The sequence below is a fragment of the Pygocentrus nattereri genome, chromosome 2, assembly GCF_015220715.1.
Source record: "Pygocentrus nattereri isolate fPygNat1 chromosome 2, fPygNat1.pri, whole genome shotgun sequence".
NCBI lineage: Eukaryota > Metazoa > Chordata > Actinopteri > Characiformes > Serrasalmidae > Pygocentrus > Pygocentrus nattereri.
In genome coordinates this window covers 30,752,357-30,772,900 of record NC_051212.1, presented here as the reverse complement: position 1 = coordinate 30,772,900, position 20,544 = coordinate 30,752,357, and the positions used below count along the sequence as shown (strand labels likewise).

The window sequence follows — 20,544 nt, the reverse complement described above, 5'->3', positions numbered from 1 at the left end:
GTTGAGATCTGGACCCTGGGGTGGTCAGTCCATTGTTCTGAGAACACCAACAGCTTCCTCTGATTAGCAAATGTTCTTCGTTTTTTGTCGGTTTCCTTTTTCTCAGTAACAGCTTCACATCCTTTCACACTCATAGTGTTGAGTTGTCTTCTCACAGTGGAAGGATGGACACAAACACCTGTGGGTTTTTTCAGCAAGACTGGAGCTTGATTTCCTCCTCTTTTTCTCTTTTTCTTCTTTTTCCTTTGACTGTCCCTTCCCTATGAAAGTGGATTATTTTATACCAAATCTCCTCGGAAATATCTCTTAAAAAATAAATAATTTGTACTTAAGGGCCATTTTAACAAGAAACTAAATGGTCTCTGATTTTGTATAGTACTGTATAAGTCTAGAACAGAGATGGAATGATATACAACGTTTAACTTTAAAGTACTAAACTTCAAAATGATCTATTTTTACTTAGAGAACTTCACTTAATACGACCCTCTGAAAATGGGTTATCATACTCAAGCTACTCAAACATTCTCTTAGCCCACAGGAAGAAATAAACACCTAAGAACATGAGCATGATACTGATACCTTGTGTCAGATCAGTCCCATCTCTAGTCCATACTATCATACTTACTATTTCAGTTAAAATAAGCATTTCAGATTTGGGGAGCATTACCTAAAGTCTAAAAGTCTTCATTAAAAGCTTTAGAACTAGATAGATCTTTGGCTTAATTTGCCAAAGCAGTGTTTCTGTCACATTTAACAAAATATCTCTCCGACATGTTTAAAGAGCGTCTGAGCTCATCCCATGTGACAGAGTTCTGAACGTGAAATCATTAGTGCCTGCTTAGCTGCAATGTCCAGCGGTCACTGTGCCATTTAACAAGGAAACCGATGGTAGTTTCAGGCCTCGCATTGACCTCATTGACCTATTAGCTGATTTATAAATGTGTGCTGTCAAATTTAGCAAGTTTTTCCTCCATATACTTAATGCCACTGTTCACTACTGCCATAGCATGCTTTTGAAAAATCTATCGTTTTTAATAACCATCATACATAAACCTACTGGCCACACCTGACCACCTGTTGCAGGCATGCAGATATGACAGCACTGCGCAGGTCAGTAACCTACTAAATGAAATTCCAAACAGCCCTGACCAGTCTTGTAAGTTTGCTCCCCTTGTCAAGGTCACTCTTCAGTGCAAGAAGGGCCTGACATGTTTCACACCAAGAGCTGCTAATTTTACACAAATCACACCAAGTGCAATTCAACAACTTCACCACTTCTCAACAACCTAAACCACAACGTAAGTAGTGATCTCAATTTCAGTTTTACAGGCTACACTTGTAACACTAAAGCAAATGTAACCGAGTTAGGCAGAGCTTCAACTACCTGCATTGTAGAGAGCGTAGGATTGCTGCAGCACAGTTTTTCTATGCTAGCACAGTCTCAACACTACAGGTTCCACAGGTACTGTCCATGCTGAATACATAAACTGGAAAATAAAGAACCACTTAATCTGCTTGCTTTGCTTGAAAGGACTAAAAATGGCTTATTACATGACAATAATGCCATGCGTTCTAATTGTCCCGAGCTGTCCAGAAAGAACTCCTCTTGGTCTGCAGTGAACACACCTCCTGACAGGGCGGTGAGCCAATGAGCAACAGAAACAACAGAACACGTTCTGACTATTTTCACAGACTGACAGCACCCAATGCTATGTCAAACTAGAATGAACTCTTCTATTGGACCTATAGTGTGTCTGCATTATCTGCATTACACAGCTTAGCAGTCTAAAGAAATGAACTCTCCAAAGGACAAAGTAACAGCACATTATTATATTTTCACACTAAAACAGACCACCTGGCACTTTAATTACCTTCACTCTACGACAGGCTAGCACTGTAATATCTATATTACCTCTCCACCAAAGATTGACTGGCAGTGTACTACCTACACTACTTCTTCAAGGACAAAGCAGCACTGTTAACTTGACTCCCCTCTAAAACTAACATTGTAATAACTAGCTCTCCACCAAAGCCTGACTAGCAGTGCAGTATCTATAATACTTCTCCTCAACTATTTACTGGCGCTGAAATATCATTAACTGCTACAAGGACAAAGTAGCTGTGTAATGTTTGCATTACTGTTATTCTAAAACAGATAAGCAACAGAATATCTATATTAAGTCTCCATTAACGTCACGCTGGCAGAGTAATATCTGTATTACCTTTTCTCTGAGACCCTATGTTACCTTAATAATATATTTAATAATTACAACTACAAAGCCAAATACACTGAAATGTCATCGGTACCTTTAAAGCAGGCAAGTAGCATAATATGTATATCATCTCTCCACTAAATACAGATTAGCAGCGTAATGTGTATGTTAGGTTTACTGTACAGCAGACTAGCCGTGTAATATACATTACCTCTCCTCCAAGTTGTTGAAATCCAGCCGGCATGATTTGGACGCCAAGAGATTCAGTTCTGTCCTGCTCGCTCTTTCTTGCTCTCTGGAGGTCACTTCTCCACACACACTCACTCTCTCACACACTCACTCACACACACACACACACACACACACACACGGTCCACTTGGGTCAGTGGAAAATAGAAGTTACTCCACGCGGATTTATCAGTGATATCAGTCTGTCACTTATAAATCAAGTCTCCAGCGTTTAACGTAGTGAGAGCGGGTTCAGGCTCACGGCGCTGTTCCTCGGGTGCAATATCAACACGTTGGCACGTGACTGAAAGAGTACCGTCTAACGTCCGTCCACACGGGACAGAGCGACAGCAGCAGCGCGTTCCTCGCGGTGCAGTGAGTGAGGAGGGGTGGTGGTGTGGTATGAGTAAGGTAGGAGGGGTGGGGGGCGCATCCTGTGGCAAACGCTGGTAGTGGTGGTGCTCTCCGGACCTCGTTCCTGAAGAATCTGTGCTGACCTTAAGCGTCATTGGCTGCGGGAGTGAAGGTGCACTGTGTGCACATGCAGGAAGAGCTCGCGCTCCAGCAGTGCCGATTCGAGCGGAGCGCGAGCTGAACACTGCGCGATGTAGAAATTCAATCTTTCTCAAGTCCTTGGACACTTTTAAGCCAAGGCAAACTTATTTATATATATATATATATATATATATATATATGTGTGTGTTTGTATGTATATGTTTGTATGTGTGTGTGTGTATGTATATATATATATATATAAAAACATAAATGTAACTTAATTGAAACTTAGGAGTATGTATGAAGGACCAAGCAAGTTTGGCTTTGTCAGTGCAGTTGTTGTACGGACTCTAAAATAGAAAGGTGAGCTAGGTTTAGAAGTTTGGGTCAAACCGCATGGGAGGATAAGAGTCTCCCCCACCCCATGTAGTTAGGACTTAGAGCCAATGGGATTTGACTGTGCTGACCGGCTTGCTATTGTTTATCTTTTCATCACTTTTAAATCCCTTACTATTTTAGAACACATGCCAAAGGGGTCATACACTGAGCCAACCCCAGCCCCCTTACAACTCACCCCATTTCCACATAAAAAGAAGATTAATCCTTCCCACACAACAGGTGCTCCTCAATTGTGGGCCATACCACTGTGCCTGAGAACATGGGGGGTGGTGTAGGGAGATGAGATCCATAAATGTGGGTCCTGGAGGTTCGCCAGAAACACAGTGTTAAAATGGCTGGGCTAGTCTTGTCAATGTCACCCCCATTACCACCCACGACACACCCCCCTTATATGCCACCCTTTTTTGCTGTCAGTCTTCTTTTTCTCTGTCCCTTGTCCCCGACCTCCTCCCTCTGTGATCCTGTGATGTGTCCGGTTTTTGAAGGAGCAGATGAACCTGACACCAGTCAGCTGAAGTGAGGCCCCAGCCAGCGTCATGTGTGCTTCACGCACTCTAAACCCAGAGAAACTCAATGCCGCCCATGGGCCTACTGCTGCTTGGCCACATCAGTAATGGGGAACTCGGGCGCAACAATGGAAAAAAAAAAGATCTAAGAAATGCTGAAGATAAATAAAGCGTAGCAAAGTCAAAGGTCAAAAGGTCAAGGAGACAAAATCTCACTCGCTTCTTATTCATTTACACTTTTAGTCACACGCCCACTCGCACATAATCAGGGAGGGTATGTGACGGCTGGTCGAACAGCTGACTGCTTTGGTCAGGTGATGGAAATATTTTCAGAAATATTAAGTCAAAGAGAACACTCACATTCAATGGTCACTTTATACATCACGCCTGTTTAAAGCTTATTTATGGTACCTGAGTACTTATACATCGCTTTGCATAATACAGTGCACAGAGTTATAATACTAAGATTAAGCAAGTCATCAACATAATGAACATCAGATCTAAATACACTATTAAAGGAGCACTGAACAAAATGAAAAATATCACAACAGCAGTTGTAAACATGCCTGTTCACCTCCTATGGTGGAGCAATAACTTTGAAAGAGTCTTTTTTACTGTTTGAAGACCAGCAAGCTCCCCATTCTAATGATGCATCTTGAACGTGGGAGGAACTTGTGAAAAATTGCAAGCGCTTTGAGGTGGGTACATGATAAATACATTTTTCCTCCTCTAGCAAGCTACTGCAGAAGGAACCCAGATAGCTAGTATAACTGCAAGGAAGCTAAATATCACATCTGTATTTTTAGCTTCTTTTCCCTGATACATCAGTGGATTTCTTTATCTCTGCGGGGGAATTCCCAGTTTTATAACTTATTTGCATAATGCGTTCTGGGTTGTAAGTGAGACAGCACTGACGGACAAAAGAAAACGAAATCTTGAAATTCATCAATGAAATGAGGCCAAAAGATGCAACACTGCACTACAGAATGCAGCCCAGCATGAAAAAAGTATAATATTAAATATCCTGAAGTGCCTCTTCAATGCAGTCTGTATTACAGTTAATTTTATAACTAAAGCTGTTAAGCTTTATAGTGGACATCATTGGCAAATTGATTATTTTACAAACAATTACAACATTGAAAGCAACATAGTGGACATCAGATCAAGTATTAACACAAAATATTTTGGTGTTCATTTTATGTGTAAAGCTGTTAGTCTGTTCATTTTTTGTGTGACTTACTGGAGAACTCTGGTACAAGAGGAAAAAGCCCTGTTCCCGAAAGCTGCTCTCTGCATGAGGAAACAGTCTGACCTCCTGTGGCAGTAAATGTAAATTTCTGATCCTCTTGCTTGGCTGACCTTCCTGCACATTATGCTGTAGTATATTGGGTTCATTAAAGAGCTTCCATGTGGGCTATTCATGCCATGATGTCTGGTTTGTGGTTGTTGACATGGCTCAGTCTGCTTGGACCAGAGCACAGTGTTCAATCCTAAGTCCTGGAAAGCTATTTAGATGTATTGGAAGTTGCCTAGAGAAGCTCTGATACTTGCACTAGGTCGATGCCTACTCTCACTGTATGTCCACGTAAGTGTTTAAAGCCTGTTGGGGGCATAGATTGTATTACTTGCTTGGTTTTGTAATGACTGAAAAAGTAAGCCAGGAGGCCTCTGTAGTCTAAATTGTAAACACTCACACAATAAACACTGTAGCAACATTGTGATACCAGCTCCTGCTGTTTTTCTCTTTGACCACAAAAGTTATTGACATGTTAATGCTGTAGTCATTTTCTCAGTCAATGTAATCTGGCATTACAAACAATGCTCTACAACACTGAATGCACAAGCATTGAAGCAGAGGTGCTGCTACAAAGATCCCTGGAACAGGAGCTATGATATAAAGGCCTATATATATAAGTTTTACTGCCCATGAGCTCCTCATACATTAATGCAGCAGACCTACAGTATAAGGTATTTGTGTATTCATTCAATTCACTCTGCATTCATCAAACTGTGCCTCTGCAATGAAAATCAATTTAGCCGTGTCTGAGTCGTGAACGAATTATAATTTGAATTAGATCTTTTGAATTAGAATCATCTACTGATCTGATTCATCTGCCAACCTGATTCAGACTGCTTTAAAGCATCTCCCATGCAGTGTTTGTCATTCTTATAGGCTGGATAATAGTTTTAAAATTTGCATACATGTTTTTCAGTTTCACCTCATAAGGTCATAAAGTATCTCACTGTAGCATATTAGGAACAACATTTAAATTAAATGACACATTCTCTCTCTCTCTCTCTCTCTCTCTCTCTCTCTCTCTCTCACTCTCACTCTCTCTCTCTCTCTCTCTCTCTGTAGCCGGCTAGCTGTCTTGGCTTGTTATGTTTGAACAGTTTGAATGCTGAATCCATTAGAGAGTAGAAATAGCGACGTCCCTCACTGTGCCTAATCTCATGTTATATTTAGCCCAGCTGAAACGAAGTTGACTTGACCAATCGATATTATGGCCCTAATGGACTGCCTCAGAAACTTTTAAAGTTAAGACTAAGATTGAAGTTTTGAAACAGCCTTCATCATCCCCGGACTAGAATGTTAAATCCAGAACAGAAAGACTGTTCACTCGCTACAAGAATCTGTGATTTCAGCCAAAGGCAGTCTTACTAAGCACTGACCGGAAGGGTGCCCAAACTTATGCACATTTGCTTTTGTTTTTAAATATATCAAATTCAGCAAATACATAAATGTGCATTCACGTTCTCTGAAATATGGCATGTTTAAGTTTGTTCCATGCAGAACTTCTTTTCACTTCAACAGAAAAAAAATCAATCAATCAATCAACAGAACATGTCATTTAACTAGAGCTGCCCAAACTTTCAGCAACAGATTTTTCTCACTCTCTTTTCTCATTTCTGGCAGTAGTATGTTGAAATTTGACTTAGTATCTCAAAATTGTGAGTTATATTCTTGTTTTTTTTTCATGTGTTATATGCTCTCTCAAATGTGTCAAAGCAACTTCTGTTAAAATAAGTGATTATTTTGATCCAGTTACAGATTAAGTATTACAAATTAATTGCTCACTGTTCTAAAATGATTTCTTTGATTCGTGACCTTTAATTACTCGTAAACTGAGCTTGCAAATTTAATACAACTCTGCATTTTCAGACCTATCAAACCGCGATGAGCCATTTTTATCATTTAAAATAAAAATAAAATGTATCCTGTTAAATCTGGTGTTTTTGTCACATGGCACTGCTAATTTTTTGTAAGAAATCCAAATTGGATTGTGAATAGTATGAAAACCACACATTACTTGAAAAATGTAAGTTCAAAATGTAGTGGGTGCTATTAGATATTCGTTCAATACATCAGTTTTGATGAACCAGATCAAGATTATTAATAATAATAATATTAATAATAATAATAATAATAATAACTAGAAATTTGCCTTTCCTGAAGGAAATGCAGGATAGTTGCGCAGCGGGTACTATGGAAGTCGATACAAGGAACGAGGGATGAAAAAAAAACTTCATATGGAAGAGTGCGGGTCAGTAACACAGTGGATTTTAATCTTGTGGACCTGCGCTGAATGAGTACATGTACATTAATCTGCCTCCTCTAAGTTTGTGCTATGTTAACTGTAGTTCCACCTTAAATTTAGTGCTATGTTATTTCAAGTTCCACCTTAAGCTCTCTGGCATCTCATAAAAAGTTTGACCTTAAGGTCTGTGCCTCCTTAAAAAGGTTCCACCTTAAACAATGCGCCACATGAAATTTAGTAATTTCGATGTCAGTTCCACCGTACGGTCTGTGCCACTTTAATTTCATTGCTATGTTAATTACAGTTCCACCTTAAATTGTGTGCCTCCTTTAATTTTGTGCTATGTTAACTGAAGTTCTACCTTAAATTTAGTGCTAGCTTAAAGAAAGTTCTAAATTCTGTGCCACCTTAAATGTAGTGCTAGGTTAATGGCAGTTCCACCTTAAGTCCTGTGCCACCTTAATTTTTTTTCTATGTTAATTAACGTTCCACCTTAAATTCTGTGCCTACTTTAATTTTGTGCTGTGTTAACTGAAGTTCCACCTTAAGTACTGTGCCTCCTTAAAAAGTTTCCACCTTAAACACTGCCACCTTAAATTTAGTGCAATGTTATTTCAAGTTCCACCTTAAGTTCTGTGCCACCTTAATTTATTTCTATGTTAATTAACATTCCACCTTAAATTCTGTGCCTACTTTAATTTTGTGTTATGTGAACTGAAGTTCCACCTTAAGTACTGTGCCTCCTTAAAAAGGTTCCACCTTAAAAACTCTGCCATATTTAGTCCTATGTTAATAGCAGTTCCACCTTAAATTTTTTGCTATGGTAATTGAGGTTTCACATTAACATGAGTGACATGTTAATAACCGTTCCACCTTAAACATTGCGCTATGTTAATTGAAATTCCACCTTAAATTGTGTGCCTCCTTTAATTTTGCGCTATGTTAATTGAAGTTCCACCTTAAATTTGGTGCTAGGTTAATTGCAGTTCCACCTTAAAGTCTGTGCCACCTTTAAAGAAGCTATGCCATAAGATCTGTGCCACCTTAATTTTATTGCTATGTTAAGTGAAGTTCCACCTTAAGTTCTTTGCCTCCTTAAAAAGGTTCCACCTTAAACACTGCCACCTTAAATTTAGTGCAATGTTATTTCAAGTTCCACCTTAAGTTCTCTGCCACCTCACAAAAAGTTCCATCTTAAAATCTGTGCCTCCTTAAAAAGGTTCCACCTTAAACACTGCCACCTTAAATTCAGAACGTCATTTCAAGTTCCACCTTAAATTCTGTGCCACCTTAATTTTGTTTCTATGTTCATTAACGTTCCACCCTAAATTCTGCGCCTCCTTAAAAAGGTTCCACCTTAAACACTGTGCCATATTTAGTGCATATTATGTTAATAACCGTTCCACCTTAAATATAGTGCTATGTTAATTGAAGTTCCACCTTAAATTTATTGTTATGCTAGTTCCACCTTAAATAGACGTTCCACCTTAAAATTATGTGCTATCTTGGTGCAGTTCCACCTTAAAAGCAGTTAACCCTTAACAGAGCTGCTGAGAATCAGGCTGGGAGTTGGTGAGACATTGAGTTCCATGCGTGGATTGTAGGTGTTGTGTGAGAGAGGGGGCCATTGTGACATCATGTCTGGCAGTCTGCCAACAGCTTCCCCATTCATTTTCAATGGGACAAAAATTCCCACATTTTGGGCCGCTGTTCGGAATCCGTGCATCCCATCAAAGAGCTGTATACAAGCAGGCATCACTCAACCGGGCCGGACAATCTGGAGTTGGAACGGCGTCGATATCTCGAAAACTGCGGGACTAGTTACGCGGCAAAGAAACAGCGGAATAATAATAATAAAAAGAAGAAGAAGAATATAAATTAGATAACAGTATAGTTGCGCATTGCTTAAGCAATATAATAATATATTATAATATATAATTATAATATATTAATTATAATATATTATAATATACTATAATAATGCATTTAGTTGTTGGACATAAGCTTGTTAACAGAACTGGACGTCGTCTCACCGAATCACTGGCGAGGTGTAAAGACAGAAGAGAAGAACAAGAGTTCTGAGTTTGCCACACCCACAGTTGTCGGAGCGAGGCCGCTGATTGGTCCTCTTAAATCCCGCCTGACGAAGCGCCTCCCACCGCGGGAATCACCTCCTGTGGCCTGAGCACGCCGTGGCGGAGGGTTTAATGCTAATCCACACAGACGACGAAAACACGTCTTAAAGTCTCACTAAAGTGAAGTTTCTCAGTTCATTTCAGCGAAACACAGAAGGCTGAGCTGAAGGTTCGGGCTGCTGGAGAACAGAGGTCAGCGGGAGGCGAGGTAACTGAACAGTCTGGGTTCGTTTCAGATCCCTACCAGTCGGCTAAGTAGTTAGGAAGTGGGGAGAAAAGGAAAGTTGGTGAGCCGTTTGGAAAATCACAGGCAAATGATCAAACAAGCGTTTTGTTGTTTCATAAATGGACAGGGTTCAAAATTTCGCTGTTTATCAGTCAGTCTAGCGGGCAGCTGCGGTGACAGAGCCGTCTTTGTTACCGAGCGGCCTGTGAGACAGTCAGGCTGGGCCTGAGACCAAAACAAAGGAGAAGAGCCGTGCAGCTGCAGCGGCGCCGGGCTCATTAACAATCACCGCGTTTCCTAAACGTATCGTAGCTCTGCGGTTTTAGATTATGTTCAGTTTTGCGCTGATAATGTTAATCAGCTCGTGATTTCTGAGTGGCTAGTGCTGCTAGGGTCGTGCGGATTCCTAGTTGAAGTTTCAGTTAAAGGGGAATCCCACCCGTTTTAAACGTTTCCACACAGTTAGGTTAAAATGCACACACACTCATTCAGAGTGGTTTGATGGGGAAATGCTCAGTTCAAGAGAAACGTGCCCTGTCAGAATTATTCGTAAGTGGTGGTGATGGGAACCAGACGTCTGGAGAGTTTAATGGCCCTAAAAGCTAACCTAGGTGCCTCGCATAAAGCTATTACATAAATACAGATCTGTTTCCTGACGCCTGAGGCGTTGTTCTGATGGCTGTAAGAAGATGGAAATGCATTTTTAAAAAACACATTCATGGAGGACAGAGACATGCAGGCGTTACCAGGCAAAATAATCCCCAAAGAAAACTTACTTCTTTGTTTTTGCCAGAGCAGAGCGTTTTTGTGGATTACACAGTTGCTTGTTATAGTGACGTCAGTATCGTCCAAAGCAACCCAGACAAATGTGTATCAAATGTTGATCTCTGTTTTATGCAGGTGAACAGCCTGAGGTCAAACTGACCCCAGAGAGCATGCATGTGTACAACACATCGAAAACACATGTTAAGTTTATATTTACCCAGTTGTCCCCATTAATTAAGGGGGAAAACCCATTAAATATGAAGCAAAAACTGGATGTCAGTAATTTGTTTAGAGACGTTGAAGGGGATCAGATTGCCCCCAAAGATAATAGGGTCCTTAAAACTATCAAGACCTGTGGTTCCTCTCACCTCTATTGTAAGGAAGTCTGTAAGGTTGCAAGTTCCTTTATGCTGCACCGTTTCACTGAGTTTACATCGTAAGTGCTGAATTATTCAGACATTTTGTGGAATAAGACTGGTCCAAAAAGAAAGCTGCTGCACATGTTGAGTTAGTTCATTTGTTCAAAATGATCCATCAAACAACAGTATCCAGACGACAATGACCGTGTATTCGAAAACGGACCACTGATGAACGACTAGAAGATGGCAGAATTGAGAACTGCATGCATGGGAAACAGTAGAGAGGAGTTAGTGGAGCTGACTTTATTAGGTACACCTGTGTTGTATGTACTCTTCAGTTTATCAGTTCAATTTAAAATAGGTGCGCTTAGCAGCTTTGCAGTTACAGATTGTAGTCAACCTGCTTCTCTGCATGCTTTTTGCCAGTATTTATCACGGCCTGTACGTTCCACTCTGTGCAGCACACACACACTAGCACATCATTATCATGTCAGTGTCCCTGCGGTACCGAGAACAATCCACCACCCAAATAATGCCTGCTCTCTGGTGCTTCTGTGGGGGTCCTGACTGTTGATGATTGAGGTAAAGGAGGGCTGGCAGATTGGGCAAAGAAATAGACAAGCTAGTCTGTAATCATAGAACTTAAGTGGTAAGTGAAGCTGATAAAATAGACATTGAGTCTAGATATAAGGCATGTGTACCTAGTAAAGTGACCAGTGCATTTTATGCATACATCTGTCAAATAAATGTTATATAGCTTGTTTTGATTGAAAAGTTAGTTCTGCTTCTCTTAAAATGACACTAAAGTGAACTGTTTACCATATTGTAAAGGTTAACCAGACAGAAAGCATTTTTCCTGAAAGGGCACTTATTATTCATTTACAGTTTATTTAGGTATTTTGAATTGTTTCAAAACCAACTGAAGCTCTTTGCAAATAACACTCCAAGTGACTGTGGCGGGTAACGCACTTGCAAATGAAAATGAGTTAAAAAAAACTATTAAAATATAATGAGAAATTGGAACTTTTAAGAAAAGACCTGTTAGACATCCCAAACTCTCGTTTGACTACCCAGGAGTCGAGACCTCAGCATCACTGAATGTGTTTGGGATTACTTGGATCATAAGAAGTTGAAAGTGCAACAAATGTCTATGACTGAACTTTGGAGGTGTAGAAAAATCCCCCTGCAGGTTTCTTAAATATAGAAGCTGTAATAAAGGCAAAGGGTAGACACTGAGCACTCACAGACGAGCGTGAAATAATTCCAGTCTATTTTTCAGTCTATTATAATTTACCAGTTAGACCTCCATGAAGACAACCAGGAAAAATATCTCCTAGCAAACCAAGTACCTTTTCTTTACTCTTGTAGGCAGTCAGTTTATTACATGCTTTTCTAACAATCACTTTTCTGCAATGCCTCCCCTCCCCCAGCCCCCGTCGCCTACCTGTTTTCACTGTGCAGGTGCTGAACCCGCTGGCTAGCAGCCATGAGTGACCTGGGGAGTGCAGCGCTGCCCATGAGTCAGGGCACCTTTGAGCAGCTGTGGTGTGACATAGGCTCAGACATGTGAGTTAAAATGCTGATGTATTGTTCAAACTGGTGGAAAGAATGAAAGAACAGTACAGAACTTCAGCTTAAGGTTTTTCTGTATCTTATCAAATAAGAACCATAGCACAGTGCATGCAGATTAAATTAGTGCCAGACTTTGTCATTTTTTTTCCGGTGTATAATATATGGCGGAAAGGGTTGCTAATCCATGCTAAATTATCTTGCATGTTTCCAAACAAAGTTTATTTATTTCAAGAATAAATAAAGTGCAGTGAAAGTCAAAAGTAGGTTGTTTTGAGGAAGTTGATGATAAAGTTACCTTCCATACTATAAATAGGGTGAGATTTTGCATGTTTATACCAGCAGCAGCTTTAGGTTTTCAGCAAACGCTGAATGGATGGGTGTGTTTGGCAGTGAATGATTTTCTGGGCATTAGTGTGTTTGGAAATGTATGGGAACTTGTGACCAAAAAGTCTCTTACACATACTCTTGTAACTTAGCATTACAAATCTGTCTGAAATGTGTATGAATGTTTGTTGTTTCCATTCAGGGGATTCAATCACCTAATCGCAGAACTGCCGAGAGCTGACAGTGATGCCTGGCTCACTGCTGTGAGTTGTCTTCAACCTGTCTATAATAATGGAGTATACAAGTATAAATAATACTAATATATAAACAGTATTAATTTTGGTGTGGAAATAGTTGTTAAAATATGAGCTGCTGCCTCCTTCCTTGTCACATGGGGTTGTTTTTAAGATTAGGTCCAAAGGGTCCAATCCTGTAACAGTATCCCATACTGATGTCATTCAATCATCAGATATCAGACAGACAGGACCGATCCACTTACCTCTCCAGATTTCAGTCCGTAGCCTTTACTGGACCATGAGTACTCCGTAACATAATGTTAGACACATCACCAATCCATCTTCCATTCCACATCTTACCATGAACCCCAGCAACTTCAGTCTGTAACTTTCTGAGCAAATAACATTAGCTGGTGGTTTGACTAAAATGCCATTTGGTTGCAGGTATTTTAGAATGGCAAAAGCCATAAAGCAAGCCAGCTACTTTTAAAGTATGTAAAGCCAGTGTGCCAACACTGAGCAACACCTTGAGCAGCCCTGTTTCTATGACCTAGCCAATTTTTTTCAAGGTTTAGTGACCGAGGTTAACTTGTCAATTATACCCAGTGCGTCATCAATTATAATACATTCCTTTCTGTTTCTAAATTTCTATGTTGAATACTAACTGTCCACCCATCTTGTTAGGCTTTGCCCAATGGCACCTTCACTGAGAGCTTTGAGCTGGAGCTTGCAGAAATCGCTGAGAGTGCTGCTTTATCTGCTGAGATTTCGCCATCTTCAGACAGTATGCCCCCTCCAGCGGCAGTGGTGCCATCCACCAACGACTATCCTGGAGAATATGCCTTCCGGCTCCGCTTCAACCAATCCAGCACAGCCAAATCTGCTATCTCCACAGTAAGTTAGGAAATAAACAGATTATGCCAAATTCAGTGCTAAAGATGAAGTGCATGACCTTGCCCTTAAGAGTCTGCATTAAAGGTGAAAAGACTTAAAGCACTAAAAAGCACATGATTTAAAGGACCCTTATCTTCCATTTTGCTTAGATTTGAATATTTTCATCATTTTATAACATTGGGTTTGTGTACCAGAAACAGTCATTCATTCCATTACCATTTTCCAGCCCCCCCTTGAATTATGACTTATGAATTATGTGACGTTTGTCACAGTGCCTTTAAGACGAATATGTGTATGATCTCTGTTTTGATTGGCTGCATTGTATTGTACATTGTTCAAATAGCAGTCATGGCTGAAACACTTCTTATAAACTGCTGTAGGCAAATGCATACAAATGAGTTGGTCCTTGTGACCTCACAAACAGTAAATTCAAAACAGGCTGTTTTTACAGTGTAATTTATGAATATGAGCTGGGGAGTGAATCTCATGTCTTGAAGCTTCAGCAGTGTTTGTGGTACATCTTTCATTTAAAACTTACATTTAAAAAAGCATTTTAAATGTAGAATTTTGGCTGCTGAATATAGAGTTCAGATCAGAGCTACAGCACTAAAACTGATTCATCAAAATGAACAGTTTGGACCAGCTTGAAAAAGTAAAGATTGGTCTACCAAACATTCATCAGTGACAAAAAGTCCACAGGTCTGCTGTTCACAGTGGGTTGTATCATCAGATATATAAAACTTGGGAATCTGGGAAGGAAATAAGAATTTATGATTAACGTCATTAAGTAAACTTGTTTAATTTGAAACCTTCAACAAAAGTCTTGTTTAGTCCCATTTAATGGGAGGTAAGTGACATCACAATGTAGTTTTCTCCACAGCTACTCACTAATCAACTTTCACTTGTCCAACCCTACAGTATTCTACTCAGCTGAACAAACTGTACTGCCAGCTGGCTAAGACTTGTCCAGTTGACGTGATGGTGGAGAAAGAACCTCCTCAGGGAGCTGTCCTGAGGGCCATGGCTATCTACAAGAAACCCGAACATGTCTCTGAGGTTGTGCTGCGCTGCCCTCATCATCAAAACATTGCAGAGAATAACGAAGGTAGTAGGAGTGTAAAGAATTTCAGTTCAGTATTCAGAGGAACTAGACATCTATGTGCATATACTTTTGTGTGGGTCATTTACCTAGACAACTAGAAAGTAGTTTTTACCCATGGAACACTTTTTAGAACAGTATTTATTTTTTTTCTCATTCTGAATGACAAGTGCTGGATATTCATAAACGTTTGCTTTTGAGAATTTTCATTTTTTTTTCTCTCATCTAGCTTATAAGTACATTTACATGTACTTATAAGTAGGTTACATATTTGTTATAGCCTGGATGTACCACAAATAAATTGTACTTACTTTACTCTGATGAACACCGAGTAAAATGTAGCAGCTCTGACTCAATTTGATGAATGTGAAATATCAAGACTTTTAAAATGGTTTTATGAACTCCTTGATGAAGTAAATTTCTCTTACTTTCACAGGTGTTGCTCATCGCAGCCATCTAATCCGCGTTGAAGGCAGCCAGAGGGCTCAATATTTAGAGGACTCTAGGACCAAGAGGCAGAGTGTTGCAGTACCTTATGAGTCCCCTCAGGTAGTTCATTATTCCAGCATCTCTAGTGTCAAGCTAGGTCACTCCTGTAAAATAAACAACCCTAGACCTCTCTGTCCTGCACAATACACAGTCTGGCTGAAATTCTTCATACCAAAAATTAACCATCGGTTTAATGTTGTGCTTTTTAAAAAAAAATTTCTATGAATTTTTTTTCATTTTGTTAAACATTTTTATACAGTAACCGGTGTAGTTCAAAGTTGTCCAGATATTTTTTGGAGTTGCTGTATATTCCAAATACAAAGAATAGTTAGTTGTGGGTTTTCTCTACTTTTAAATATGTTGTTTCTACAGATGTGAAGTTATTTTTATCCATCCTTTCTTTCTCCTGCTCTCCCTCTGCCTGCAGCTGGGATCAGAGGGCACCACGGTACTGCTGAACTATATGTGCAACAGCAGCTGTATGGGGGGAATGAATCGCAGGCCCATTCTTACCATCATGACTTTGGAGACACACGAGTGAGTGTCATTTCTTCACATCCTTCACTGTCACTGATCTCCTCCCCCCATTCCTTATTTGTCCTCTTTCCTTCTGTTTGTAATGCCTAGCAGACACTAAATGAGTTCCAGTGTCCTAGAATTTGCTGCACCGTTTGACCATAAAGTGCTTGCAACCTGTTGTTTTGTGGATCTCTGAGAGGGCAAAACCATAGACAGCTGTTTCACTTACAAAACCCATAGGTCGTCTTCTGTTTACCTATATTACAGCAGTAGAGGCTAAACTGGTGTGTTAGAATCTAAAACCACTGTGGTATAAATAAAAAGCAAAATCTCTCTGAACTTGCTGTTCTTATTTGTTCTCACCAAGTTTCAGACATGCTTCAAAATATCATGGAGGATCTGTGACCGCTCACAGACTGGAAAAAAAACATGCTTCTGAACTGCTCACATTATACATGCTCCTTATGGGCGCGTAGAGAGCGATTTGTCACTGAGCAAGGGAAAGTTTTTTTGGAGATTCCAAAAACATTGCCTTACACAAGAAAATCAAAATTGAAATCATGTAGTGTGCAAATGATTTAACCTAGTTTACATCACTTTGACCTTCCCCTTCTGTGTCTATCAGAGTCTATCAAAGTCTCGAATGTGTGTTCATTTTTGTCAGTGGGCAGGTTTTGGGTCGCCGCTGTTTTGAAGTCCGTGTTTGTGCCTGCCCTGGGCGAGACCGCAAGACGGAAGAAGAGAACCTTGGGAAAAATACTGTAAAGACTGCTTCAGGAACTAAAAGAAGTAAGAGACAATAAGGGGCAAGAAGTCAACAACGTAACTGAACATGACTGAGAATGGGTATAGCTAAGCTAACGATGCTCCTAGGATATTTAATTTGTGTCTGTGTTTCATTTTGTGCATCATATCATATGGATACTTTCACTGGAATTTAGAATATATGTATTAACTATTAAGGTAAAGGCTGCAGTATACCTACACCTAATGTACGAGGGGACACCAAGGACAAAAATGTTTACATTTCATGTAGAGATCACAGTTGGCTCTAATGAGGCATAAAATAAGCCATCTCTGCAAAGCTACAGCAGTTTTTACCACCTGTTTTTAGGTTAGAACAGAATCTACACACACTCAAGCACAAAGGTGTGAACAGCTTCGCAGTTAAGAACCCGTTATGAATCTGACGTAAAGTTTTACCTAGGATCTTTCTTGAGAACAAATTTAAGAAAAAGCTTTGGAAGTTATTGGTGAATGTTAGGACCCTTCTTAAAGCCTGTTTTTGTCTCTTTAGCCTGCTTTTATAGATGAGTGTGTCATACACTGTCAGAACAATGTCTAATTGAGATTACTTAACAACTCACCACATTTTGAGGCAGTTGTGTAGTCCAACCCCCCAAATTACACACACATTTAATTGTGAATGGTTAAACCTCTTCAATAATATACACATTCTATTCCATTGGCTTACTATAAATAGATTCCCTTCCTTTTGAAGCACTCAAATTATTGAGGATTGAACACTTGTTACTTGGTGTGAAAGCACTTGGTGTAAAATATGTGAAATTTAGGTGAATATTCCCATTTGGTGAAGTGCAGAATTTTCAGAGGATGTTGCATGGCTGCACAAGTGCTAAACTTACCAGAGTCATATGTTAAAGAAGTAGTGTTTTAAAACAATTGATGATCAGTCCATCAAGATGGTAGAAATGCAATTTCCACTAACTAGGTCTTCATTTAAACAGCGGTGCATTTTAGTATTATTTATTTATGTATTTATTCCCCAACCTTTCTCACTTCAGAGTCTTCGTTTGTGGACTTGAAGTCCACCACCTTGAATGCAGAATCGTCCAGCAGTAAAAAGATAAAGATGGATTCCAGTGGAGAGGAGGAGATCTTCATTTTGCATGTGAGTGGAGAATCCATGACAGCTTTTCCTAGACTGTGAAATCTACTAGGATTTTTTTCTCCCCTTCCCTCAGTTTACAGTTATGGACTTGGTGTTACTGTAAAAGTTTGATTTTTAAACAATTTACACAAATGCATTAAAACTTCTTGTTTGTTTGTTCATCTTCGTTTGCTAGGTCCGAGGTAAAGACAGGTATAATATGCTTAAGAAGATAAATGACAGTTTGGAGTTGATGGATGCAATGACGGCTGCAGAAAAGGACAAGTACAAACAGAAATGGTAAATGGCTTCTCTTGGTGAATTTTTGTGCTTTCCAGTTATGATCAGCACTTTTTCTCTACTGATATCTGATCCTTAAGTATCTTGTGATAATGAATACTGATACTAACACTAACTTGACTGGCTTTTGAATCCTGATATTTATACACATTTGAATATTTTATATTGCAAAATGGTTAAACCGTACAGTACAAACCTTTTGTGCCTAAGCTGCTGTGTGCTTAAGCTTTGGTTCTAAAAGTGATGCTACATGTTTCATACCTGAATTCCTCATATTTGTCTCCTAAGTGCATATTGTTTTGTAAATTAAATTAGTTACTGTGTTTGTCACCTCTAGTGCTTCTAAAAGCGTGCAGCCAATCCCTGGAAAGAGGCTTCTTCTGAGGGACGATAAGACGGACACTGACTGAAAACAAGCTTGCTTTCCTGTTGGTCAGCTTTTTGGTTCACTGTAGGCTAAAGGTTGTTTTGTATTGAACAGTTTTATTGTTTGCTGTTCAGCTGTCTCACTGCCCTTTTGATACATATGCTTGGAGCTCAGTATACCCCGTTTTCCACTTTGAAGTGCCACAGCTTTGCGCATCATTCTTATACAAACCCTGTGAGTTTTCTTTGTGATTTGGTGGTGGCTGTTATGCTCCATAAAATTACCTGTGATTCCATTTCAATCTAATGTGGCATTGATCAGTGTTGACTGTTGTAAATTCAGTCTCAGGTCAGTTTATGATCGTTTTGATGTTAGGTGTATTATATCGTCTTTTTTCTTTTTTTTTTAAAATATAACTTTTGTCATTCCAGATCACTTTTTATATGGAAAGTATTTTTGTAATCCTAATGGTTTGTTTCTTTTTAGGCGTTGAGCATCTCATGGAACTCTTGTTGTACAGAGAACATTTTCTTGTTGCTTACTCTGAGTTGTATAATGTGTAGATTAAGGGGATTAAGATTTTAATTCCCATAAATGATATGACCAAAAAAAAATTGCACTTATATTTTTGTACTCTCTTGTATGTATTTGCCACACAGTTTCATTTAAGTTTGGACTTCGTACCAGGTTCACTTGGGAAGTAGTATAAAGACGAATGCGGTTAAGTCATGCTGTATTATATGTAAGTGCAAACAAGATGGTCATTTGATAAAAGATTTTTTTTAACTATTACTGGTGTCTTCGCTTACTTTTCTAGGTTGCTGTAAGTTACCTTTTTAAATGGTGGTTCTCCATCCTGGTCTTGGTGTAGCACTGTTCAGCACACTAGAATTTTCCTGCTGTAACTCGTCCACTCGAGGAGCTCTTGTTAATTGTAGTTGATTAACTGAGTAAACATTTGTTGGGAGCAGTAAAAATGAGTATGCAGGGCAGGGGTCTCTCGGGACCAAAACTGAGGACTGACTTAAAGGGGATTTCCAGCAGTTTTTCAAATTGCAGCATAATGCTGTCAGTGATGTTGACAGAATTCATTCAGGGTGGTTTTGAGGCAAAATGCATTGTTCTAGAGAAACTTAGTGAGTCAGTCATTCGAAGTGGTGGTGATAGGGAGCCAGACGTCTTGAAGAGTTTTAACATTTCTCAAAGTTACATCACACAGCGTTAATGTGCAATATATGTTGTCTGATGTGTTGATATTGTTTTATGATTGTTTTGAAAGACGTTTTGGCCTGAAATGTGCTTACGACAGTTATTCGTGCTGAACTGCTGTATGCAGGCTGATATAAGACAAAATACTTAAGAAAGAAAACTTTAATTCTGGGTCCACCCCTATTTGACAACTCGTGTGTGGGTTCTTATCACCACCACTAAGGAAATCAGTCAAGTTTTTCTTCCATGCACCATCTCGCATCAGACCATTCTGAATGAACGTTTACATTTCAGCAACTGAGCTTTGCAGTGTTAAAAGTAGAATTCCTTGTTATGAACTTGATCCAGACAAAATGAGTTAAGCGATGTCAGCGTAATTTTGTGGCTGGTCATTGTCATCTTTGTTTATGTTGCAAATGTCTCATTTTCATATAAGCCTTTTAAAGTGCTATGAGTATCAAACCAGTTGCTGTCTGAAATATTGGACTCGATTCCTCTAAATCCAAGTCCTTTACTCCTAAAAATAAAAGCACTGATAAGGCTTCTTTGCACAGTGCCATGCTGTGCAGGTAAGTTTTTCATTCAAGGTACGAATAATGTAAATGTTCCCACAAAGATACTACAGTGGTTTAAGGTCCAATTGGCAACACAATTTTTTCCCCCACAGTGGGAAAAGTACATATTTGTACCTTTTCATAATCTAATGTTCTAAAACATAAGTCTGGAGATGAGATGGGTTGTGTGGAGTCGATACAATTTAGGAAATATAATTTCAGTGG

General features: G+C 39.4%; 2 protein-coding genes across 3 annotated transcripts in view; one reads left to right on the top strand and one right to left on the bottom strand.

Annotated features, from left to right (window-relative positions):
- Positions 1–2,958, bottom strand: part of LOC108436227 (solute carrier family 2, facilitated glucose transporter member 4) — a 31,504-nt gene extending 28,546 nt beyond the window's left edge. Inside the window, exon 1 of one of the 2 annotated variants that reach the window (XM_017712582.2) lies at positions 2,425–2,958. In XM_017712582.2, the coding sequence (XP_017568071.1) occupies positions 2,425–2,457 (33 nt within the window). In that variant the 5' untranslated portion in view covers positions 2,458–2,958. Of the gene's footprint in view, positions 1–1,384; positions 1,581–2,424 lie in introns of those variants that run through there. The other variant, XM_017712583.2, reaches the window with a different exon arrangement.
- A 6,606-nt stretch (positions 2,959–9,564) lies between these two features.
- On the top strand, positions 9,565–19,348 carry LOC108436226 (cellular tumor antigen p53-like). The gene is made up of 11 exons (XM_017712580.2): positions 9,565–9,723; positions 12,296–12,431; positions 12,964–13,024; positions 13,682–13,891; positions 14,810–14,996; positions 15,427–15,539; positions 15,907–16,016; positions 16,663–16,787; positions 17,804–17,910; positions 18,086–18,189; positions 18,527–19,348. The coding sequence occupies exons 2-11, from the start codon at positions 12,352–12,354 to the stop codon at positions 18,597–18,599; spliced, it is 1,170 nt and encodes a 389-aa protein (XP_017568069.1). The 5' UTR covers positions 9,565–9,723; positions 12,296–12,351; the 3' UTR covers positions 18,600–19,348.
- Positions 19,349–20,544: the final 1,196 nt, after the last annotated feature.